The 22974-nt window shown below is 37.4% G+C and overlaps 1 protein-coding gene across 1 annotated transcript in view; it reads right to left on the reverse strand.

Annotated features, from left to right (window-relative positions):
- GYS2 (glycogen synthase 2) overlaps positions 1 to 7017 on the reverse strand; it is a 61186-nt gene extending 54169 nt beyond the window's left edge. The window contains exon 1 of the mRNA XM_007127987.2: positions 6633 to 7017. Within this exon, the coding sequence (XP_007128049.1) occupies positions 6633 to 6750 (118 nt within the window). The 5' untranslated portion in view covers positions 6751 to 7017. The remainder of the gene's footprint in view (positions 1 to 6632) is intronic.
- Positions 7018 to 22974: the final 15957 nt, after the last annotated feature.

Below are 22974 nucleotides of genomic sequence, written 5' to 3' on the forward strand. Positions count from 1 at the left end.
TCTTGAAGGTATGTGTGTGATAAGCATGGTTCTTACAGAGACTGTGTGTTTCATGTGGTGTGGCTCAGGATCCTTTTTTTTTTTTTTTTTTTTTTTTTGCGGTACGCGGGCCTCTCCCTGTTGTGGCCTCTCCCGTTGCGGAGCACAGGCTCCGGACGCGCAGGCTCAGCGGCCCTGGCTCACGGGCCCAGCCGCTCGGCGGCACGTGGGATCTTCCCGGACCGGGGCACGAACCCGCGTCCCCTGCATCGGCAGGCAGACTCTCAACCACTGCGCCACCAGGGAAGCCCCAGGCTGCTTTTGACATGACATGGACACTGCATATCCACACCAGGCAAAGAAACCCCAACCTCTAATTGCAGCGTTGCCCATGATTGTAGTAACTTTGATCCATGTATTTTTTTCTCTTTCTTCTTTTGCATTTAAAAATAGAAACATGCAATTGCTCAGAGTGACAGCTAGTGTGAAAATGAATGATCCAACGTCCCCATTTTATGAATAAACTTTATAAGAGTTAATAATAAGGTAAAAGAGTATTCATAGATGCTAAGCACAGTTCTAAGTGATTTACAGTCGGTGTTTCTTTTAGTTTTCACAACACTATTAAGGAAGACGCTATTATTACCTTTATTTTTAGATGGGGAAACTGAGACACAGAGAGGCTATGATATGGATCCAATATTACAAAGGTGATGATGGAATCGGGATTACAGTCCAGGCAGTCTGACTCCAGAGCCCACAAGCTTTAGATAGCAGGATTGTAAGTAGAGTTGTCCCTTGGTACCCACAGCAGGTTGGTTTTGGGACACCACTCCCCAACCACCACTGTGGATACCAATATCCAAGGATGCTCAAGTCCCTTATATAAAATGGCATAGTATTTGCATATAACCTATGCATATCCTCCTATATACTTTAAATCACCTCTAGGTTACTTATAACACCTAACACAATGTAAATGGGGGTGTAAATAGTTTGCTGGTACGTGGTAAATTCAAGGTTTGCTTTTTGGAGCTTTCTGGAATTTTATTTCGACTATTTTTGATCCAGAGTTGGTTGAATCCGCAGATGTGGAACCGTGGATATGGATGGCCGACTGTAACTCTATGGAACAACATACTGATGAATCTTTGAAAATGGTGGTGGGAGGGGCAGAGGAAGAAAGTGAGCAGTATCACATGAAGATAAGCATCTTTAAGTCTTGGGGAGGGTGGAATCCTTTCTACTCTGCTCTAGAGAAAGGCCATTTGGAAAACAGCACTTAGGGGAAATAGCTTTTTTATTTTGGCTCTAAACATTCTGGGTTAATAAAAAGGAACCCAAGGTGACGGGAACTTTAGAGCAGTGGTTCTCGCATCAATCATAGGGGTCTTTGGAAATCTGATGAAATCATTCAGTCCTTTTCTCTGACAAAGCACGTACACGTATGAGCACACAATTTTCACATACAATTTTGGAAGGTTTGCAAACTCCTGGAAGTTCACTTTCATCAAGGTCTCCACCTTTAGAACTCCTGCCTCAGATTGCAGTAGTGGACTTGATCCCAATCAGTTTCTACCACATCTTTTTGACTGTAGTTTTCTGAGTTATTCCATGTGCCTTTTGTACCATGTAACCCAGGGAGGGAGCACGGAGAAATATTATGTCAGGCAATAAGCTGGTGTGGACAAAGAATGTCACCTGCCATTTCAGTAAACAAAGGATGTTTTGTGCATAAAGTTATCAGCCACTGCACCTGCCCTGATGGTACACCCTGAGGGGAATTCAGGATGGAGAAAAACAGGATACTGGCCCTAGGTAGTGAAGAAGCATATCAAAGGAATGATTTCAATGAGCCCAGACTCTTGCATCTTTCCGAACATAGAAAATACTTAAAGTCATTAACTTGAGATGTCTGTCTTTGTAATTAGCAGTAACCTTTTGATGTCTGACTACATGCTCATGTTTTTTATTTTTTTCTTCAGCAAAAATTGCTATATTTCCTGGCTCTTGCCTTACCTCTTTGGAACAGTCCCTCAGAGTGAACTGAGAGGCTATAGTCCTCAGAAAGTCTGCTGAATAAAACGCAGTTCTCAACTTTTAGGTTGTGCAATCTTTTTTTCAGTTGACACTGGCTTGGTGCTAAAACAAATTGTTTTTAGTCAACTTTTAGAGGGAAGCATCCATTTAGTGACTAAACTTCAGAAGTGTTCACATTTATTAGATTAGCATACATTATTTTTTACAACATTCATTAAACTCTTTTTAATGACCCTAAATATCCTCAACATGGTCATTGGTCCACAATCTACAGTGATTTGGGCAAGTTTGTATAGAAGAAATGATTGTAGCAAAGAAGTTGAAAGTAAAGTTTATTTGCAATATTGGGACAAAACTCTCCATCTTAGACCATGGCACAGTTACTTTCCTGCTAGCCTGTCCCGCACTCGTAATACTGCTTTTTGTGGTGTATATATACAATGCAATGCTACTCAACCATGAAAAAAGAAAGAAATTTTTGCCATTTGCAGCAACATGGATAGACTTGGAAGGCATTATGTTAAGTGAAATTCATCAGAGAAAGAAAGACAAATACTGTATGATATCACTTATGTGTGGAATCTAAAAAATACAACAAACTAGTGAATAAAACCAAAAAGAAGCAGACTCACAGACATAGAGGACAAATTAGTGGTTACCAGTGGGGAGACGGAAGGGAGGAGGAGCAATGTAGGGGTGGGGGGAAAAAGCTATTATGGGATTATATGAAATCATGTGTGTGAAATTTGCAAACTGTAAAGCACTATAGAATTTAAAGAATTTTTCATTCAGTAAAAAAAAAAAAATTTAAAAAAACCACATCTGACTCCTGAACACTTTCCGTCATCTAGAACTTCAATGGCTTCCCATCCTTCGTGGATTGGAAATGTAACTCCTTAAGGCTATTAACTCACCATACACTCCACAGTCCAGCCCTTGCTGGTCTCTCTTGTCTCCTCTCATGCTTCACTCCTTTTCCGCCTCTGAGCTTCCCTCAGATCATTGAACAGAGTATACTTCCTCACCTCTGCACCTTGGCATGTACAGTTCCCATGCATAAAACTCTGTCCCCTCTTTATCACCGCCTCCTCATCTCTACCCAACAGCTATTCATCCTTCAGGTGTCAGCTCAAATGTCTTTTCGTCAGAGGTTCTTCCCAAGCCTCCAACTAGGTAAAAACCTCCCCCATCCCCACCAAATTACAGACAGACCTCAGAGATAATTGTAGGCTGTGCTCCAGACCACTCCAATAGAGCGAGTATTGCAATAAAGAGAATCATGAATTTTTTGGTTTCCCAGTGCCTATAAAAGGTATGTTTACACTATACCACAATCTGTTAAGCGTGCAATAGCATTTGTCTAAAAAAACAATGTACATACCTTAATTTAAAAATACCTTATTGCTAAAAAGGGCTGCCCATCATCTCAGCCTTCAGCGAGTTGTAATCTTTTTGCAGTAGTAACAACAAAGATCACTGATCACCATGACAAATACATTAATAATGAAAAAGTTTGATATATTGTGAGGATTATTAGACTGTGACACAGAGACACGAAGTTTGATGCAGGGGTGCCACAAACCTTCAATTTGTAAGAAAAAATGCAACACTGGCTAAGTACAATAAAGCGAAGCAATAAAATGAGGTCTGCCTCTATAGTCCTAGAGCACCTGTTCTCATTCTTACACTCATTACATTTGACTACAATTGCATGTTCAATGTCCATCTTCCTACAAGTTCGTATATTCTGGAAGATCGGGAATGAATTCTGTATTGTTAAATTCTAAGCCCCTTGTTTTCCAGTGTCTGATACCCCGTAGACACTTGATGAATCTTTATTGAATAAGAGCAATACATTTCAAGGTTAATGTGAACAAGTAGAAAAGGTTATTTTGACGTCTGAGAATTAACCCCCAATAAGTTAACTATGACTCTCTTGTTTGTTATATTTTACACATTTCCATTGCTCATGGGCAAAATTCTGGCAGTAAGGAATTTTTTTCCCCTAAGAAATCTTTTGTCTTCTTGGATATGAATACATTTTCTTGTTTCCACAAAACATTGTAAGATGGCTGGAGCATACTACCTTCATTTTATCATGAAGAAACTGATATTCAGATAGTTTAAGGGCTTTTTTTCTAAGTCTTAGAAAACCCTGACCTTTTTGACTAAAGTCCTGTGTCCTTTCACCTACAGGGCACTTCCTTAGAAACTGGACATTTTAATTTTTAATGCTTGTGTGGTAATAAAAAAGAGAAGTGGACTCGGAGGAGACCTAAATGCTAGTCCCAACCCTGCCATTTGCTTGATCGTTTAATGCCTGGTAGGCATCCTTTTCATCTCTGAAGTGGAGGAGTTGGAGTCATGATCTCAGAGATGCCTCCTCTCACCGCTATGAACTGCAGGGAAGTAAAAGTTCAAAGTAAATTTTTTCAAAGAAAACTGTAGTGTCAATGTCTTGTCAGGGATGGACACAATAATTGTCCATTTATATAAAAATGTCTTAAAAATATGACAATGATAAATATTAAAGGTATGTTGGAAATGATATCAATTTGTGTAAATCGCTCTGTGGGTCCCATCTTGACAAGAAAATTCCCTTCCTCTTGCATGGGAAATGAAAGAAAACAAGTATCGAAGGCAACTAAGAGGTTGAAAAAGAAAGGTATTCATTCCTTCATGCAAAAGAAGAAAAACCCATTGAGAATTTTCTATGCGCCAGGCACTGTTCTAGGCTCTGAGAGCTGCATGCATGTAGTCAGGGTATAAGATCTGTGAGATAAACAGTTTCACCCGTGTGTGCCCAGCACCGGGAGACAATGCCCCAGCAATGTTTGCTAGAAGGAAGGAGAGGGGCTCTGCTCAGGAGAACCCACACAGAGGTCTTCTGAACTGATTCTTGGTGCAAAAGAGTGCCCCCCAGTTTTTTCCACCAATAAGCTATATCCTTGAGTTCCTGCCTACTCTGTAGAAAACAACCACTATTTCAAGTCACAGTCTGGGATTTATATGTAGTAGAGATGGCTCTGTTCCCAGGCGCTTTGGGCATATTTAAAAACCTTGGACTGGGGCTTCCCTGGTGGCGCAGTGGTTGCGCGTCCGCCTGCCGATGCAGGGGAACCGGGTTCGCGCCCCGGTCTGGGAAGATCCCACGTGCCGCGGAGCGGCTGGGCCCGTGAGCCATGGCCGCTGGGCCTGCGCGTCCGGAGCCTGTGCTCCGCGACGGGAGAGGCCACAGCAGAGGGAGGCCCGCATACCACAAAAAAAAAAAAAAAAAAAACCTTGGACTGGAAAAAGGAACAGCTATTGGTATAATACTTCACACTTCCATGTTAAGGTTTCTGTCCCCTTTACTTCTTCCTCACTAAACTGCAAAGAGGAAGACTGTGATTTGTTCTCCGACATTCATTCCGTGCATTTCTAAATAGAAAGAATTCATTTTTAATTTTTATTTTATGATTTTATGAATTTTATGAATGCATACACATGGGATCTTTGAGCATAAGGTAAAAGTCAGATTCTAAATACAATTTCTCCGATTTTATGGTTTTGCTGGCTCTGATTAGCTGAAAGGAAGAAGTAATGTATCACATTCATGTTTATTTCAGATCCTTTAGACGACTGAAATAAACATGTCATAAAAAATAAAAACAAAAAAATAAATTTCAAAAAAAGAACATGTAATAGATCACATCACATGTTATCATTTCAGATCCTTTAAATTCCACAAGTTATCACTGCCTTACCCGTCAATCTTTGGGCCTGGTTTTTCATGACCTTGAAGAACTCAACCTTCAGAACGGTTCCTTTTTCTTTACCAGCATTCCTTCAGTATCAGTGGTAATAGTCTTGACACTTTTAAACTAGACAATATCAATCCACGAGGAACTGTTGTTTAATAATTTTACAGATACCGTTATCATAAAAAGAGGTCACAGTCCTCTGCCTTGCCACCTCCAATCCAGCATAAGTGGTACTCTACCTTATTAGGAAATTGTTTTAGTTTTGGCAATTTGATTTCCTTTCTTATTTTATAATTTCTATGTTTATATAGTATTGAAGAAAAAATTACGTGCATTCTTCTTAATAGGAGCTCAATATTATGCCTTCTGAACTGGTTCTAAGTTAAAACTTTAGTTCCAAGCTAATCTTGCATTATTAGAAATGTTGTTAAATATTTCATAAAATCGCTAATGGAGTGTGGGGTTAAAGTTTCTAATTGGCCCTGATCAGGCACAGTTCTTCCTAAAATAAAGTACAAAATTGTGCTTTTCTTTGCTGAGAAAAATCATAAGACCAGAAAGGTAAATATTAACTCTATATTCCTGTTTTGTCATAACACGGATTTCAAATTTTAATTTAAATGCACACTCTCTGGCCATGACTAATATTTTCAATTTTCTCTTCCTTCAACACATACACCAGTTTAAGTTTTCATTGCCTTTCATTTCAACCTTGTCGAAATAGACAAGGTTAAACGTAATCTAAACATATTCGGTTTGAATACCTTCCTCACTCACTGGCAATTCATTCTTACTAGAGAGCAGTCTGCGAAATCCTAATCTACATTCTTCAGCAATCTGGCAAATAACCACCTCAGGGGCAGTACAAACCTTTATTGGTCACTTCCCAAGCGACTTCAAAGAGCAGTAAATCCTCCACAGGGAGGCCGGCTTCCCACCGAGGAAGCCCACCCAGGGATGTCACAGATAGGGATCGGCCTCGGAGCATTCTTCCTTCAGTTCTCTGGCACTTTTGAATCCCTCTTTCAATGAACTGTAATCCTAGGAGTGGTGCACGTTAGGGACTCAGAGGTTCAGAGCCGGTAGATCACAGGCTTTGGTAGCTTCTCATAGGAATAAACCAGCAGAAAGAAATCTCATGGCCTTCCCAGAGAATTTCCAATGGAAGGCAGAATTCCCGGCTCCTTTTACAGTCTTTCTGGGAAGGTCCAGTGAGGACACTATCTCCGATCAATATCTACCCAAACAACCCAGAGCAATCACAAGTAAACCCTCCAGTTTGGGGCTTAGGTAAGCACCCCCTGGGATAATGGAATCTTTACAGGCTGATCATGACGTGAGTCCGGACATTTAGCCCTTGTCCTCTTGGCCAAACTCCTAGACTCACACAGTCACCAGTACTTATTTCATCACCTCCAAAGTGATCCAGGAGTAGCAGTTCCCCTTCTAAATTTTGCAGACCATTGGACGTTACACGTAGAATTGGCTGGGATGTATTTCTAAGCTCTAAATCCCTTTAGATTTCCTAAGTAAGTATTATTTTTTCTCTTGACTCCCATTTCTAGATCACTAAGAAAAATTATTTCTACTTATTTTATTCTACATTGACAAATCTAATTTTGATGATAGGCATCTATCTTGGTTCCCCTTTCCTTAATTACTTTTCTTAAAAATTTCCCTATGAAAATGCCAGGCTGTCTTTGAGTATAACATACTAAGAATGTAATTTTGACTGACCCATGATCATCAGACCATCATTTTAATGAGGTTGTAGAAATTAATTTTAGTCATATTTGTACAATTACCTCAAATATTATCAAATTGATAAAAAATAATTCAATGGATGTAAAAGTGTTCAAATATGGGAAGAAAATTGCAAAAGACATTAGGTTCTGAAATATGATCAGGATCAGCCTGTCAATAAATGCTATAACTATATATTTTTTCCCATGTGTTTGTATGTATATAAGCATGTATGTGCTAATTTATTTACACACACAGCTACACTCTATATTGTTCCTAAAAGGAGTAAAGACATTCACAAAATGAATGTTTTGAAACCTCTTACTTTACAGTTTTAGCCTACAATCAATATGTTTACATTATTATTCCATAGAGCAGCAGAATTGAAATTCACACAAAATATCCTTCACGTTAGAATTATGAGCAGAATTCTCATAGAATAGTTTGTTACTTGTTAGCACTTTTACTATTTTAATTTTTTACTATTTATTATAACTAATCTTATTTGTTACTTCTTAGTACTAAAACCTAATGAAAGATTCTAACTTTTTAGTTAGAAAGGTTAGAATCTTTAATTATGTCTTTAGCCATTTTCTGTACAGGTGGCCTTACCTACTTAAGCATATTTTAATGACTCAAGATAGAGAAAACCATATTTCATTATCTGATATTAATAAATCAATGTGAATCAAGTAGATTAAAAATCTCTTCCATGATTCAGTGACGTATTTGAGTCTTATCTTTGTCTGTAAATTAAAGTATATAGTTTCTTATCCATTCATTCAAGTGGTGGGAAAAAAGTTAAATGGCTAATCAAAAAATTCAAGTACTAGAATAATAAAAATAGGAGCCCAAATTATCGAAAATGACTTTCTGCTTCACAAAATGACTTGCTTGTGTTGACATAACCCCTGTGAGTCCTGCAAATAAAAATTCCAATAAAACCAAAAAAGGACATGTTGACAAGAAGTGAGAACAGGGTGACAGGGTTGTGATAGAGCTTGAAGTTTTCAGTGTCTAGTCTCAGCAACCCTGAGATTGGTTCTTCCAGGATTGAACAAGCCCCAGGATAGCTGATCCACATTATCCAAATTACACTGTGAGAGTTTATTCATTCATAGTATGTGCCAGGTATCACGTGCTTGGTTGTAAGTTCATCACTTGTGAGGGCAAGTCCAATCAGCCACTTATCAGCTATGTAACCTCAAGCCAATTGCTTAACTAAGTTTTGATTTTCTTACTAAAGTGAGGATGAGATCATTTGTGTAAGGGACTTAGTATAGTGTCTGGCACTATACTGACCTCTTTAATAACTTCCAGCCTATTTATAAGACATATAGTGGTCAACTAAAAGCTTCCCCTAATAGCAGTGGTTACTATTAGAGAGAAGAGGAGTAAAAAGGAATTTTTAAAATATTGTGCCACATGCATATATTATCTGTTCAAATAATTAATTACATAAAAATTTGGGGGGGATGAACTTAGATCAATGAAAATATTTCATGACATACTAAATAAAAATAAATAGTATGTAAACAGTATGACTAGTCATAAATAAAATAGTATGACTGATTCAATTTGTAAAAAAAAAAGTATACATACACTTCTACTCATGAAGTATATATAAACAGAAGACTGGAATAGATATAAACAAATTTCTTACAATGGTTTTCTTTAGGTTGTAGTGATTATAATTAATATTTATGTGATCTTTCTGTTTATTTGTGTTCTACAAATTTTCTGCTATAAACATGTACATATAGTCATACCATACACAGGACAAGTAAACAGTTTCTTAAAGTGTCATCAGATCACCTCCTGATTGTTTCACTCATTCCCACTCTCATTACTTTGAATTTCTGAAATTCTTGGCTCTCACCTGGGGTTTTGCCTCAAGGACAAGCACTCTCAACAACACATCATCTCCTAATGACCCCTCAAAGTAGACGAGTATAACTCTTGAACCTATTATTCCTGACATGAGAACACATTTTGCCAATTCTTTGCTTTTTAGCGGTGAATCCCTTTTTCAAAACTGCTCCCTGAGTCAACAGAAGTGAAATAATGGAACCATTTGAAAGATGTCCATGGGATATATGTTTATCGATCCATGTTACCTGGATGAATCTGCTTCCTTCAGATATATGTGCAAAGAAGGACAGTCATTTATGCAATAAGATTTGGAAGGGAATCAGAGAAAGTTCCCTATTTCCTATATCCCTGAATACTGTCCTTTAAGATTTATGCTAAAAGCACAAATTGATTAGCTGGGAGACAAAAGAGAACAGTTATCTAGACAGAAGGGGATGTGGGGTTTCTCTAAGATGGGAGAAAGACTCTCAGAAGGCCCTGAGCTCTAATTTTACACTTACACCAACATTTTATCATTCAGTAAAAAGAAGTAACATATACCTTAATATCTAAAAAACAAACAACCCAATCAAAAAATGAGCAGAAGACCTAAATAGACATTTCTCCAAAGAAGATGTACAGACGGCCAACAGACACATGAAAAGAATGTTCTGCCGCTAATTATTAGAGAAATGTAAATCAAAACTACAATGAAGTATCACCTCACACCAGTCAGAATGGCCATCATTAAAAAGTCTACAAATAACAAATGCTGGAGAGGGTGTGGAGAAAAAGGAACCCTCCTACACTGTTGGTGCGAATGTAAATTGTTGCAGCCACTGTGGAGAACAGTATGGAGGTTCCTTAAAAAACTAAAAATAGAGTTACCATAAGATTCTGTAATCCCTCTCCTGGGCATATATCCTGAGAAAACTCTAATTCAAAAAAGATACATGCACCCCCATGTTCATAGCAACACTATTTACAATAGCCAAGACATGGAAGCAACCTAAGTGTCCATTGCTAGATGAATGGATAAAGAAGATGTAGGATATATACACAGTGGAATATTACTCAGCCCTAAAAAAGAATGAAATAATGCCATTTGCAGCAACATGGATGGACCTAAAGAATATAATATTAAGTGAAGTAAGTCAGACAAAGACAAATATCGTATGATATCACTTATATGTGGGATCTAAAAAATGATATAAATGAACTTATTTACAAAAAAAAAATAGACTCACAGACATGGAAAACAAACTTATGGTTACCAGAGGAGATAGCAGGATGGAAGGGAGGGGAGATAAATTAGGAGTTTGGGATTAACATATACACGCTGCTATCTATAAAATAGATAAACAACAAGGACCTATTGTATAGCACAGGGAACTATATTCTGTATCTTGTAATAACCTATAATGGAAAAGAATCTGAAGAAGACTATATATATTCATATATATGTATATATATAAAACTGAATCACTTTGCCATTCACCTGAAACTAACACAACATAGTAAATTAACTATACTTTGATTTAAAAAATGGTTTAAAAAAAAAGAACTCTGAACCACAAGGTTCAGGTGGACTTCCCTAGAGACAATACTCCCTGTGTTGTACACGGATCCCAGGAAAAAAACACATAAAAGACTCCGTGGGGAGAGGACAATGGGAGCTCTGTATTTAGTACTTTTCCTGGACTCTGCCTTATGCTCTTCTTTTCTTGGCAGATTTTAACCTCTATCTTTTTCTTGTAATAAGCCATAACTGTGAGTATAACAAAAAAAATAGTGAGAGGGCAATTAAGAAAAAAATGAAAATTCATATTTGGTTTCCTTGGTAAATATTCCAGCAGAGGTCACCAGATACATTTAGAAAACCACATATTTGCTTTACTATTTGGCAATCTTCTTGGAGGTCTTTAGGATTTCAAAGGCTTGATTAGCCTGCACCTGCATATCCAGAAAGATTCTGCTAACATATATATGGAGCACCTACTGTATACTATCATTATAGGAGGTGAGGTTATTTTCAATAATCAGTAGACAAGTTGCTGCCCTTGTGTGAACAGGTAGACATTAACCATGTAAGCCAATAAACAAATTATATTATTTCCGGGACAGCTAAGTTTCTGAAGAAGAAAAACCACAGTGGTAGAGAATGCTACTTGATAGAAATGGGTGCTTTAGCTGGGGAGGGCAAGAAAGATGACCCTGAGGAAGTATTATTTGAATTGAGACAGAAATAATGAAAAAGAGGCAACACTTGAAGATCTGGGAGAGGAGAGAGAAATGCCTTTAACTCACACAGGAACAGAAAGACCAATGTGCTTAGGGCCCAGAGCAAAATGAATAAGAAGTCTGGAGGGGAGAAAGTCAGAGACAAAAGCAGAGAACAAATCATAGAAAAGCTGTTTGAGAACTTGCATTTTATCCTGGTTACATTGGAAAGTCTTTGAATGGGTTTATGCAGGGTAGTCAGGTGATCTTATTTATGCTCTGAAAAGATTTCTCAGTTTGTTCTATGAAAAATGGAATATTGAGAAGGGCAAGAGAGGAGGAATGGAATCTGAGGTTTTGAAGCCTGCCTATCAGTCACAAATTCTAGAATGTAAGACTTTATCCCTTCCATAGATAATCTCTGGTTTTCTTCTCAATGCTATAAGAGCAGCAATGAACATGTTATTAAGATTTGATCTCTTTCTTCTTAAGGTAAAGAGAATGCCTTTCCCTATATAGTTCATTTCTATGCTCTCACTTGTCCATTGTCTGTAGTGTATTATGCATGGGTTGTTGTTGTGACTACAGAAACAAGATTAAAATGGAGAATTAAATGCAGTATGTCAGGTACTGTGATCAGAATTCTTGACTTCGTGAAGTTTACATTCTAGCAGGGAAAGTCACTATGAAACAAGTAATTAAAGGACTTTGAGAGTGATGAATTAAATACATGTAATGATAGAATTAACACAACTAGATGTAGAGAATGATCTCCCAAGAAAAAGAAATAAGAGGAAATCAGAAAGGAAGAAGTAAAACTGTCACTATTTGCAGATGACATGACATTATATATAGAAAATCCTAAAAACTCCACCAAAAGACTGTTAGAACTAATAAATGAATTCAGTAAAGCTAAAGGATAAAAAAATCAGTATAAAGAATAAAATACTAGGAATCAATTTAACCAAGGAGGTAAGAGACATATACACTGAAAACTGTAAGATATTAATGAAAGAAATTGAAGAAGATGCAAAGAAATGGAAAAATAGTCTGTGTTCATGGATTGGAAGAATTAATATTGTTAAAATGTCCATACTATCCAAAGCAATCTACAGATTCAATGTAATCCCTATCAAAACTCTAATGGCATTTTCACAGAAATAGAACAAACAATCCTAAAATTTGAATGGAATCACAAAAGATCCCAAACAGCCAAAGAAATCTTGAGAAAGAGCAAAGCAGGAGGCTCACACGTTTTGATTTCAAACTATGTTACAAAGCTATAGTAATCAAAACATATGGTATTGGCATAAAACAGACACATAGATCAATGGAACAGAATAGAGAGCCCAGAAATAAATGCACACTGATATGGTCAATTAATTTATGACAAAGGAGCCAAGAATATACAATGGGGATAGGACAGTCTTGTTAATGAATTGTGTTGAGAAAACTGGACAGCCACATGCAAAAGAATGAAACAAAGCCACTCTCTCATATCATACACAAAAATTAACTCAAAAAGGATTAAAGATTAAACATAAGATCTGAAACCATAAAACTCCTAGAAGAAAACATAGGAAACAAACTTCTTGACATCAGTCTTGGCAACGTTTTTTTTGGATTTAACAACAAAAGCAAAAGCAGCAAAAGCAAAAATAAACAAGTGGGACTACTTCAAACTAAAAAGCTCCTTCACAGAAAAGGAAACCATCAACAAAATAAAAAGGCAACTTATGAATGGGAGAAACTATTTGCAAATCATATATGTGATAATATATAAGAAACATATAACTCAATAGCAAAAAAAAAATTTAAAAACCAATCTGATTTAAAAATTGGCAGAGGATCGGAATAGACATTTTTCCAAAGAAGACATACAGGTAGCCAACAGGTACATGAAAAGGTGTTTAACATCACTAATCATCGGGGAAATGCAAATCAATACCACCACGAGATATCACATCACACCTGTTAGAATGGCTATTATCAAAAAGACAAAAAATAAAAAGTGTTGGTGAGGATGTGGAGAAAAGAGAATCTTTGTACACTAAATTGATGCAGTCACTATGGAAAACAATCCAAAAAATTAAAAATAAAACTACCATATGATTCAGCAATTGCACATCTGGGTATTTATCTGAAGGAAATAGAAATGCTAAATGGAAAAGATAACTGTACCTCCATGTTCATTGGAACATTATTTACAATAGCCAAGTTATGGAAACAACCTTAGTATCCACTGATGGATGAATAGATAAAGAAAATGTGGTATACACATGCCCAGTGGAATATTACTCAACCATGAGAAAGAAGGGATGAGACTAAAGATGATGTGTTTACAGTTTTTGGATAGGCATCATATGAACATTTAAGTTCTGAAAATTAAATTATATCTGCTAGACAAAGAGAAGCTAGAACAAGAGAGAAAAATTTAAATAGCTTGAGAGGATCCACTCAGTGAGAAGAGAGGATGCCTTAGAATGAGAAGGAACTAGAGGACTGCATTTCCTACAATTGGTCTTTCCATAGTCTGAGTATCTCACTGTGAATGTGCCTGAGGGTTGACACATACATTTTGACCAAGATTTTCCACTTATATGCTGGCTATAAAACCCAACCTCAGTTAAAAAAAAAAAAGTGACTCTGATGTAATCTATGCAAGAGATGGTGGCAATTTGCATTAGAGTGATAGCAATGGGATTAGAGAGAAGTGGGTAGTGAGATGTGTTTAAGAGTTGACAAAGAAGATGTGGTACATATATACAATGGAGTATTACTCAGCCATAAAAAAGAATGAAATAATGCCGTTTACAGCAATATGGATAAACCTGGAGATTATCACACTAAGTGAAGTAAGCCAGAGAGAGAGACAAATTTCATATGATATGGCTTATATATGGAATCTAAAAAAACAAACAGATACAAATGAATTTATTTACAAAACAGAAACAGACCCACAGACATAGAAAACAAATTTACTGTTACCAAAGGGGAAAGTGGGGGAAAAGTGGGGGGAGGGATAAATTGGGAGTTTGGGATTAACATATACATACTACTATATGTAAAATAGATAACCAACAAGGACCTATTGTATTGTATAATTAATATTTTGTAATAATATATAGAGGAAAAGAATCTGGGAAAGAATATATACATATATATATAACTGAATCACTGTGTTGTATACCAGAAATTAACACAACATTGCAAATCAACTATACTTCAATATAAATAAATAAATAAATACAATTGGCAAAAAAAAAAAAAAAAGACTTTACAGGACCTGGAGTTGATTGGGTGTGGAGAACTTGGAGTTGATTGGGTGTAGAGAAGAGTAGTTTGGTACCTAGTTTGGGCACCTAGGCAGATGGTCATGCAGTGTACTAAAATCAGAAACACTGGGTGGAAGAATAGATTTACTTGAGAGATTAGGTAATAACTTCAATTTTAGACATGGTGAGTTTGAGATACCAGCCAGATGTCCAGTAGAAGGTTAGATATTCTCCCTACTCAGAACCTCAGAGGAGAGATCTGAGACATAGCTGGTAACTGAGGCCACAGAAGTAGTAAGATCCCAGGAAGAGGGAGTGCAGGGTGCAGAAACAGAGCTCCAGAAAATTCAGCTTTGATAGCAGAGGTCACAATATGGTCACCTGAATTTTACTAGGTACATATAGTGCTTAATATTTACAAAATGTGCAATGATTTCTCAAAAAAGGGAGATTTCATATAAAACTTTGGGTTTCTATTTTCTCCTGAAAAATCTAGATCCTATTTGCATACCTTCACAATAACAATCAGCTGAAGCTGGAGAAATCTGTCTTCTTAACAGTCACCATAGTTACCTTAGTCTCTGCAGGGCTATTTTACTCATTTAGGTTAACTGTAAATGACTCCCTAAAAACACAGGAATCTTAAGCTTCTGATTTAATTTTTTACTGTGCACATTTGGAGTTGCTGATCAGGAAATGGCCAAAGAAAGAAGTAGTTATTCTAAAATTAACCTTGTAATCTAAGTTGACAATTCCCACCCGTTGCATTGATGATAATGAGGAAGATTTTTGACTTTGACCATTGAGATTATTTTAGTGGCAGCATAAATGGAGTCTTGCTCAGACACCCAGAACTTGTTTTTGGAATAGAGATTTTGCTTTGCTGTGCTCTCTTCCCTGGCTTTATTTTAAAAAGAGTAGCTTTAGCCCCTGTGGATGAAGAGCTGAAAGAATGGGATTTGGGGGAAGAGAGAAGGCAGAGAGATGATATCTCTCTAGGGAGAGAGGAAGTCACTCTGAGAAGTTCAATCAAATTGTATGATGCTTTTGTCAATGTATATTCCTCCTCCTTTTTCTCATTAAAACTTCAATAGGGGCTTCCCTGGTGGCGCAGTGGTTGGGAATCTGCCTGCCAATGCAGGGGACATGGGTTCGAGCCCTGGACTGGGAAGATCCCACATGCCGCGGAGCAACTAAGCTCACGAGCCACAACTACTGAGCCTGCGCGTCTGGAGCCTGTGCTCCGCAACAGGAGAGGCCGCGATAGTGAGAGGCCCGCGCACCGCGATGAAGAGTGGCCCCCGCTCGCCGCAACTGGAGAAAGCCCTCGCACAGCAACGAAGACCCAACACAGCCAAAAATAAATAAATAAATAAATAAATTTATTTTTAAAAAATACTTCAATAGAATCAATATGACCACTTTTAAAAAACGTATCAGTTAAAAAAATAATCAGAATCCAGAGCAAATGTGTGTGGAGTTGAGAACAAAATCTGCCAAGAGCAGAAGCCAAAGCCTGATGATACTGTGTGTTTACCAGACGGCTGGAGAGGTAGCATAGTGAAATTGTTTCAGAAAAGGGCTTTGGAGTCAGGCTAGTCTCAGTTAGAATTGAACTACTCACTAGCCTGTGACATGGGGGTGATAATACTGACCTCATGAGGTTGTTGCGAGGATTAGTTAAGAGAATGCATGCACGTCCCTGGTACAGTGTCTGCCAAATCCTGCTTTGGCTCAGACTCCAGGGATTGCAATCAGGATGCATGAACTTGACTCATGTCAGGCCAGCTCGAGCTACGAATCCGCCTCTGCCCTGGTCTCCACTCAGGAAACCATTGGTTCGTTGCCACTGAGACTCCCTTTTCTCAGAGCTCTACTTGGATGAAGGGACACTGGTGTGGAGGTTAGAAATATCAAGTTACAGGCTTACTTTTCTGACATTCTCCAACAAAATCAGGATGTAAAATGTGGCCAAATCTTTTTACACAGTGATTTTATACTAAATATATATATGTATATTTATATATATATATATATATATGCAGACACTTATAAAATACATATATATACAAGGAGAACAAGTTACATATGTGATGTTAAACTAATTTTCTTCCAAAACAGTGTTATGAAAATAGTCGATGTAGTCATATTTATTTCTTTGTTGAATAAAATGACATGAGTACGGCCGTTGTTCTAAAGTGATTTCTGCCAGGGGGAGTGGCTGTCGGTAATTGCCTATTTTACCTTCTAAGTCAATGCTCAGGGTAGTTAGGTGAACCAGGGAATCAGTCCTACCCAACCTTGATGAGACCAGCCACACATGGGACCCCGATTAACTCTAACACCAATAAGTTTCACCAAATGTCCCATTGAGAACACATATTTTTGGGTTTACCTATTTTTATCAACCTAATAAATCTCCATTTTTTGTGTGCAGCAGGCGTAAAAACAAGTTCTCATTAAACACAAATCCTGGAGGCCATGGTCTCAGATCATAAGGAAAAGTCATCATGGTCACAGACGTCACTCAGCCCTATTTAAACACAATTTTGTCGGAAAATCGGATTTTAAAATTTAATGTTAGATTATATTCATATTGAAAGGTATTTTTTTCATCATATTTGTCACAGGATCAGTGCCAGGCTATTTCTCAATCACTGCACTTGGAGGAGAAGTCGTATTACTTTATGTGACTGGCAATTCCATGTGCACTTGGACTAGAAAACAAGTTGTTCTTGTAACATGGGAATGGCTCCCAAGGAATACTGTGGAATCACTCTCTTGATATGATAATACTCTTTAGTGTTGATTTAGATTGGAAGGTTAAGAGGAAAGCGGTATTAGAAAATGCCAAGAGATTTTTTTTCTAAGTCCATGTGCTGGCCAATGCAAGGCAAATATGTCCTGTTATTTGTTTTCAGAGGTCTTTCTAACACAGTGCAATGAAGGTTAAGTATTGTAGGAGGCAAATATATACTTCAGTATATTGATATGTTAGTGATTAAGAGCATGGGCTTGACTCTTGGTGTTGTTCTTTTCTTGGATGTGTGATCCCAGGCAAGTGTTTTAAATGAAGTCAGTATTTCACCAAATGTGTATAGCTGCCTAGTTAAAACCACACATGAATAAATAAATCAAAGATGAATAAGAGGTGAATGATAAAGATAATGCTGCTCTCTGTACTATCCATAGGACATGTTAACATTATTATGATTTTTTTAAAAAAGCCTTTCCCTCTTTCTTTCTTTGTTTCTTTCTCTCTTTGTTTCTTTATTTGTTTCTTTCTTCCTATCTTTCTTTCTTTCTTTCTCTTTCTTTTTTTTGAGACAATACCTAGAAACTTTAGCTTGGTTTGCAAAACCAAATGTTTATTTCTTGGATAAAAGAAAACTTTAAGAATGCTTACTTTTTAGATTGTGTACCAAACTGGTTTTCCCATTCATCTTGGGTATATAGCCACCTGGTTGAAACACATTTCCCAGTTTTCTGGAGACCAGGTGTAGACATGGAACTAATTTTCCGCCAAAGGAATGTGAACAGAATTGATTTATGCCACTGACTTCAGAAAATCCCATAATTCATGAAAACATTTATTCTTGGAAATACATCATATAACATCATAATTAGCTAAATAGTACTTCTTTTGTAAGGGACAGCATACTTCTGAGGGTGAACCAGTCAGAGAAGATAAACTAACTGCAGTACAAACAGATACTGCTCAGGTAGGTTCAGAAAATGAATAATCAGAATATAAGCATGCAATGTCTTCTAAAATAACCAAGGAAGAGTTAAACTTAAAAGCAATTTATGATCTCTTTGGCAATTAGCCTAGCAGTTCTTACCTTCAGGAGAGAGATGGGTAAATACATGGGGACCCTAGGTTAGAGGTTTGCTATTAAAAACTGATGTTGAGTCCTTCAATCTTAGACCAAATCAACTTCTGGATGGAAGTCCAAAGATACTGTTTGCTCAGAAAGCATTTATTATCTCACCTTTGCACCTCCTTAAATTTAGGCCTTGATTCAGGAATACAGCATACAACTTTCACAAGGTCACTTGTGGAAAAATAGAAAAAGACCTTGAAAGTTGTTATTAAAGTTTGTTTTGTCTCAAATCATACAAATCTTAATTAGGAACTGTAAGATATCCAAATACTTCTAGAAGAGAACAAAATCTATGTTTGAAAACTGAGTGAATTCGACAAATAACAAAGAATGGCTTTTTAAGTTTGTGTGAACTGTTGGTTCATACCTGGCATAGTTCATCACCTCACAGGAGCTTTTGGGACAGGCTGGGACATGTGTACCAGTCTGTGAGTGTACATATGAAATGAAGAATTTTATCTTAATTGTGTAGAATTTTAGAAATTCACCTCTACCGAAATACATCATTTAAAATGAAACTTTTGTCTCTTTCAGTGAGGAGCTGAGCTGTTTGCAGAATAACAGCAAGAGAAAGTTATTATCTCTTCTAAGCATCAGTTTCTTTCTCCTTTGATTTTTTTTTTGAGAGATTCAGAAGATTGTTATGGGGATTTTACTCTCGTTAGTGATGGTAATTATTTGTCAAAATGATACTTTTGAAAAACATCCTCATGGAGAATCGACCTCCTTAAACCTGCCTGAGAAGTCAGGAGAAAGGGATTGATTCTCTTCTGGGGCAAATAATTCCTTCTCTGGAGTCAATGCAGCATACAGAAATTGGACCTGATACAATAAAACTCTATGAGAAATACTGCTCACCTAGTTTCCTTACTCTGGATAGCAGAAGCTTAAGTGCAATTCAGGTAGCATTCACCTGGTTGAGATATTTAATGCATATCAGTTTCTGGAGGATTTCATTATTTAGGATTTTATGAAGACATAGGGTTAGGTAAGCATGACTGAATTCACATTATGCCATGTGTAACAGGAACAATGTTTAAACACTTAAGTGTAATCTATGCAGCAAAATACAAATGAAAATTCCCATACTAACTTCTAGTTTCTTCTTTGCAAGGAGGTGCTGAAAGCTTTTAGCTAGATGTGCATGAGAGCAAAGTCTTTCTTCTCATCATTTCTGAATCTTCTTTTTGAGATACCCGGGGTTTCTTGAAGCTTTCCCTAATACTTCCTAGCAATCTGTCTGCTTCATGTCACTCCCTACTAGAAATCACTATCTCATGTCAGGGTCCTTATTAATACTTCCAAATTTTTCATTCTGCATCTGGAAATGTTCATAGTTTAAGCCCTGAGTCCTATCACTTTTTTTTCTCTTAATTATATCTCAGAGGAATCCATTTCTCTCCTCTGCCTCTGCCACCACCATGGTCCAGGTCGCCCTCAGCTGTAACCCTTTAACTGCCGTAGCCTCCTTACTCCTCCTAACTAGGCTCCCCACATTTCCTTAGCTCTCCTTCCTGTCACAGACACAAATAGTCCATTTTCCATGCAGCAGTTAGAGTGAGCATTTAAATATAAAACTATGACCATATTACTATCATACTTTAAATATCTCATCTGATTCCATTGCACTTGGATAAATCCACCACCACCAAAACAGTCAAAAACAAAAGCATCAATTCATTCAGAATCTGCTTGGAATTCAAGTAATTTTATATTGGGAAGGATGTATATCTTTATGATATTGTTTTCCCACCCAGAAATTAAAATATCTCTGTATATAAATGCTTTTGTTAGTAAATTTCATAATATATAAAATCATTTTATTATGATTTATCATTAGTAGTTTTGTAATTTTCTTCATGTAAGATTTTACTTCATTTTACTTTAATTTATTCAAGGTATTTTAAATCCTTTATCATTAGTGTGATATGTGAAATGAGATAGGTTTTCCATTTCAAGTTTAAATTTCTTCTAGTATAAAGGAAAGTGGTTGATGTTTACGGTTCTCTTGTATCTGCTATATTACATTGTCTTATTAGCACTGATAGGCTTTTTTTTTTTTTTTTTTGTGGTATGCGGGCCTCCCCCTGCTGTGGCCTCTCCCGCTGCGGAGCACAGGCTCCGGACGCGCAGGCCCAGCGGCCATGGCCCACGGGCCCAGCCGCCCCGCGGCACGTGGGATCCTCCCAAACCGGGGCGCGAACCCGGTTCCCCTGCGTCGGCAGGCGGACACGCAACCACTGCGCCACCAGGGAAGCCCCAGCACTGATAGGCTTTTAATGGTGTTTCTTGGATTTTTTTTTTTAGGTAGGCAATCATCTAAAGATAGTAATTCTTTCCTAATATTTATAGTACGTCTCATTTTTATTTGATTGCAAGAGCTAGAATATACTAAACGTTGCCAAATAGTAATGTGTCTAGTGACACTTACGAGACTGCTTTTAGTGTTAATATTTTAATAGAATGTTTGCTCTTGAACTCTGAAATATAGCCCTTATCATGTTTAGTAACTTTTCTTATTTTTCCTCATTTTTCCTTTATCAATTTTATTTCCTTTTTTAATTTGTTAATTTCAGATATAGAGTTTTATTTAAAATAATTTCTTGGGTTTGCTTAATGCTTCCACACTAATCTTTAGGCAGATAGGAACCCTGTCTGTTGTGGTCACCTTTGTATCCTGCACCTAGCAAATTGCCTGACATGTTATACACACTCCGGAAGTATTTGCTGAAAGGGTGGATGATTGAGTGTATAAATAGCTTCCTAAGGAAGTTGCTGCTAATTCCTTATTGCACGAGGAACAACTTCTATTTCAGTTTAATATTAGCGCTCTGTAATATCTGGGCACCCACTTGTGATTTTTCTCTTTGGTGTTCAGCATTCCTGGGCAAAAATGGTGTTCTTTTGTTTTAAATCACTTTTAGAAGGGAGAGTAACTTCCTCTTTGGGGTCTGACCTGAAAAAAAGATTCTCTCGTTGAGCAAAAGCACAGTCATTTCTTACAGGTGGGTACCAGTTCAGAGCTTAACAATTTCATGTTCCTATGTGATTCCTCCTAAACCAATTGAAGTCATGTTTGAGTGCAATGAATGCATTTCTGACCATCCTCCTCAGCACCTATTTCTTCTCCACCGACATTCTCTGTAACCAGGCTGAGAGCATCACACATTTCTAGAGCACTTGTGCTAGCAGTGGACTAGGTGCTTTATGTCTATTAAGTATTTAGTTCTCACAACAACCCTGGGTGGGAAGGACCGATAGTTTGCCCATTTTACAGATATGGAAAATGAGGCTAAGGTTAATGGATTGGTTCGATGTCACACAGCTGACACGTGTCAGAGCCATGATTACATCAGGAGGTCTGGCTCTAGAATCTGCTCTGCTAATGACTGTGGCATTGTCCCTGCTTGCTTCTTTTAAGCCCTTGTCAATGCAGCCTCATAAATATTTCCAGAATTCCCCAGCTTCTTTATTTCTCTGCCATTAGCACCCTAGTCTAAATTACATTCATCTCTTGTAATGGTTTCTAGGATTCACTCTTGCCACTTGACAACTAAAGTGTGTTTTTTTTATGAAAAATGCTAATTGGATCAAGTCATACTGAAATTCAGAACACTCAATTGCCTTCAAATTCTTAGGCTAAGGATTCAAATTCGAAACCTGGCTTACAAGATCTTGCAGAATCCAGTTCCTGCGTACTTCTTAGCTTCTTCTTTCTTTAACGCTCTCTTTTTTTTTTTTTTCCTCTGAGCCCTGACCCCACTGGCTCTCTTTCAGTTTCTTAAATAGGCCATGGTTCTTTCTGCCCCAGAGCCTTTGTACATGCTGTGCTCTCTGCCTAAAATGCTCCTCAAATCTTTCCCCTTCAGATCAAGTGTAACTGTCCCAGAGGGAAGCCCTCTATGGTTCCCTGAAATAGGCACATTTTTCTCACAATACTTATTACAGCTTGTAATTCTATATATCTAGCTGTGTAATTATTTGATGGGTGTCTTTTTCCCCACTAGGCTCACATCTGTGGCTTTCCACTCTTTCTTCCAGGCCTGTCACATTGCCTGGTACTCAGTCCAAATTCATGGCTAGATTCATGAATGTATAAATCTGTTTCTGGAGGCACAAGCAGATTTCTTCATATTTAGGCACTTTCTAAAAGGAAAATCAGGAAAGTTTCAGTTATCACGTATGAGTAAAATGTTGAAATAGCACAGTTAAAAATATAATAGGGAAAAGATAGAAGAT

Source organism: Physeter macrocephalus, chromosome 6 (assembly GCF_002837175.3).
Source record: "Physeter macrocephalus isolate SW-GA chromosome 6, ASM283717v5, whole genome shotgun sequence".
Lineage (NCBI taxonomy): Eukaryota > Metazoa > Chordata > Mammalia > Artiodactyla > Physeteridae > Physeter > Physeter macrocephalus.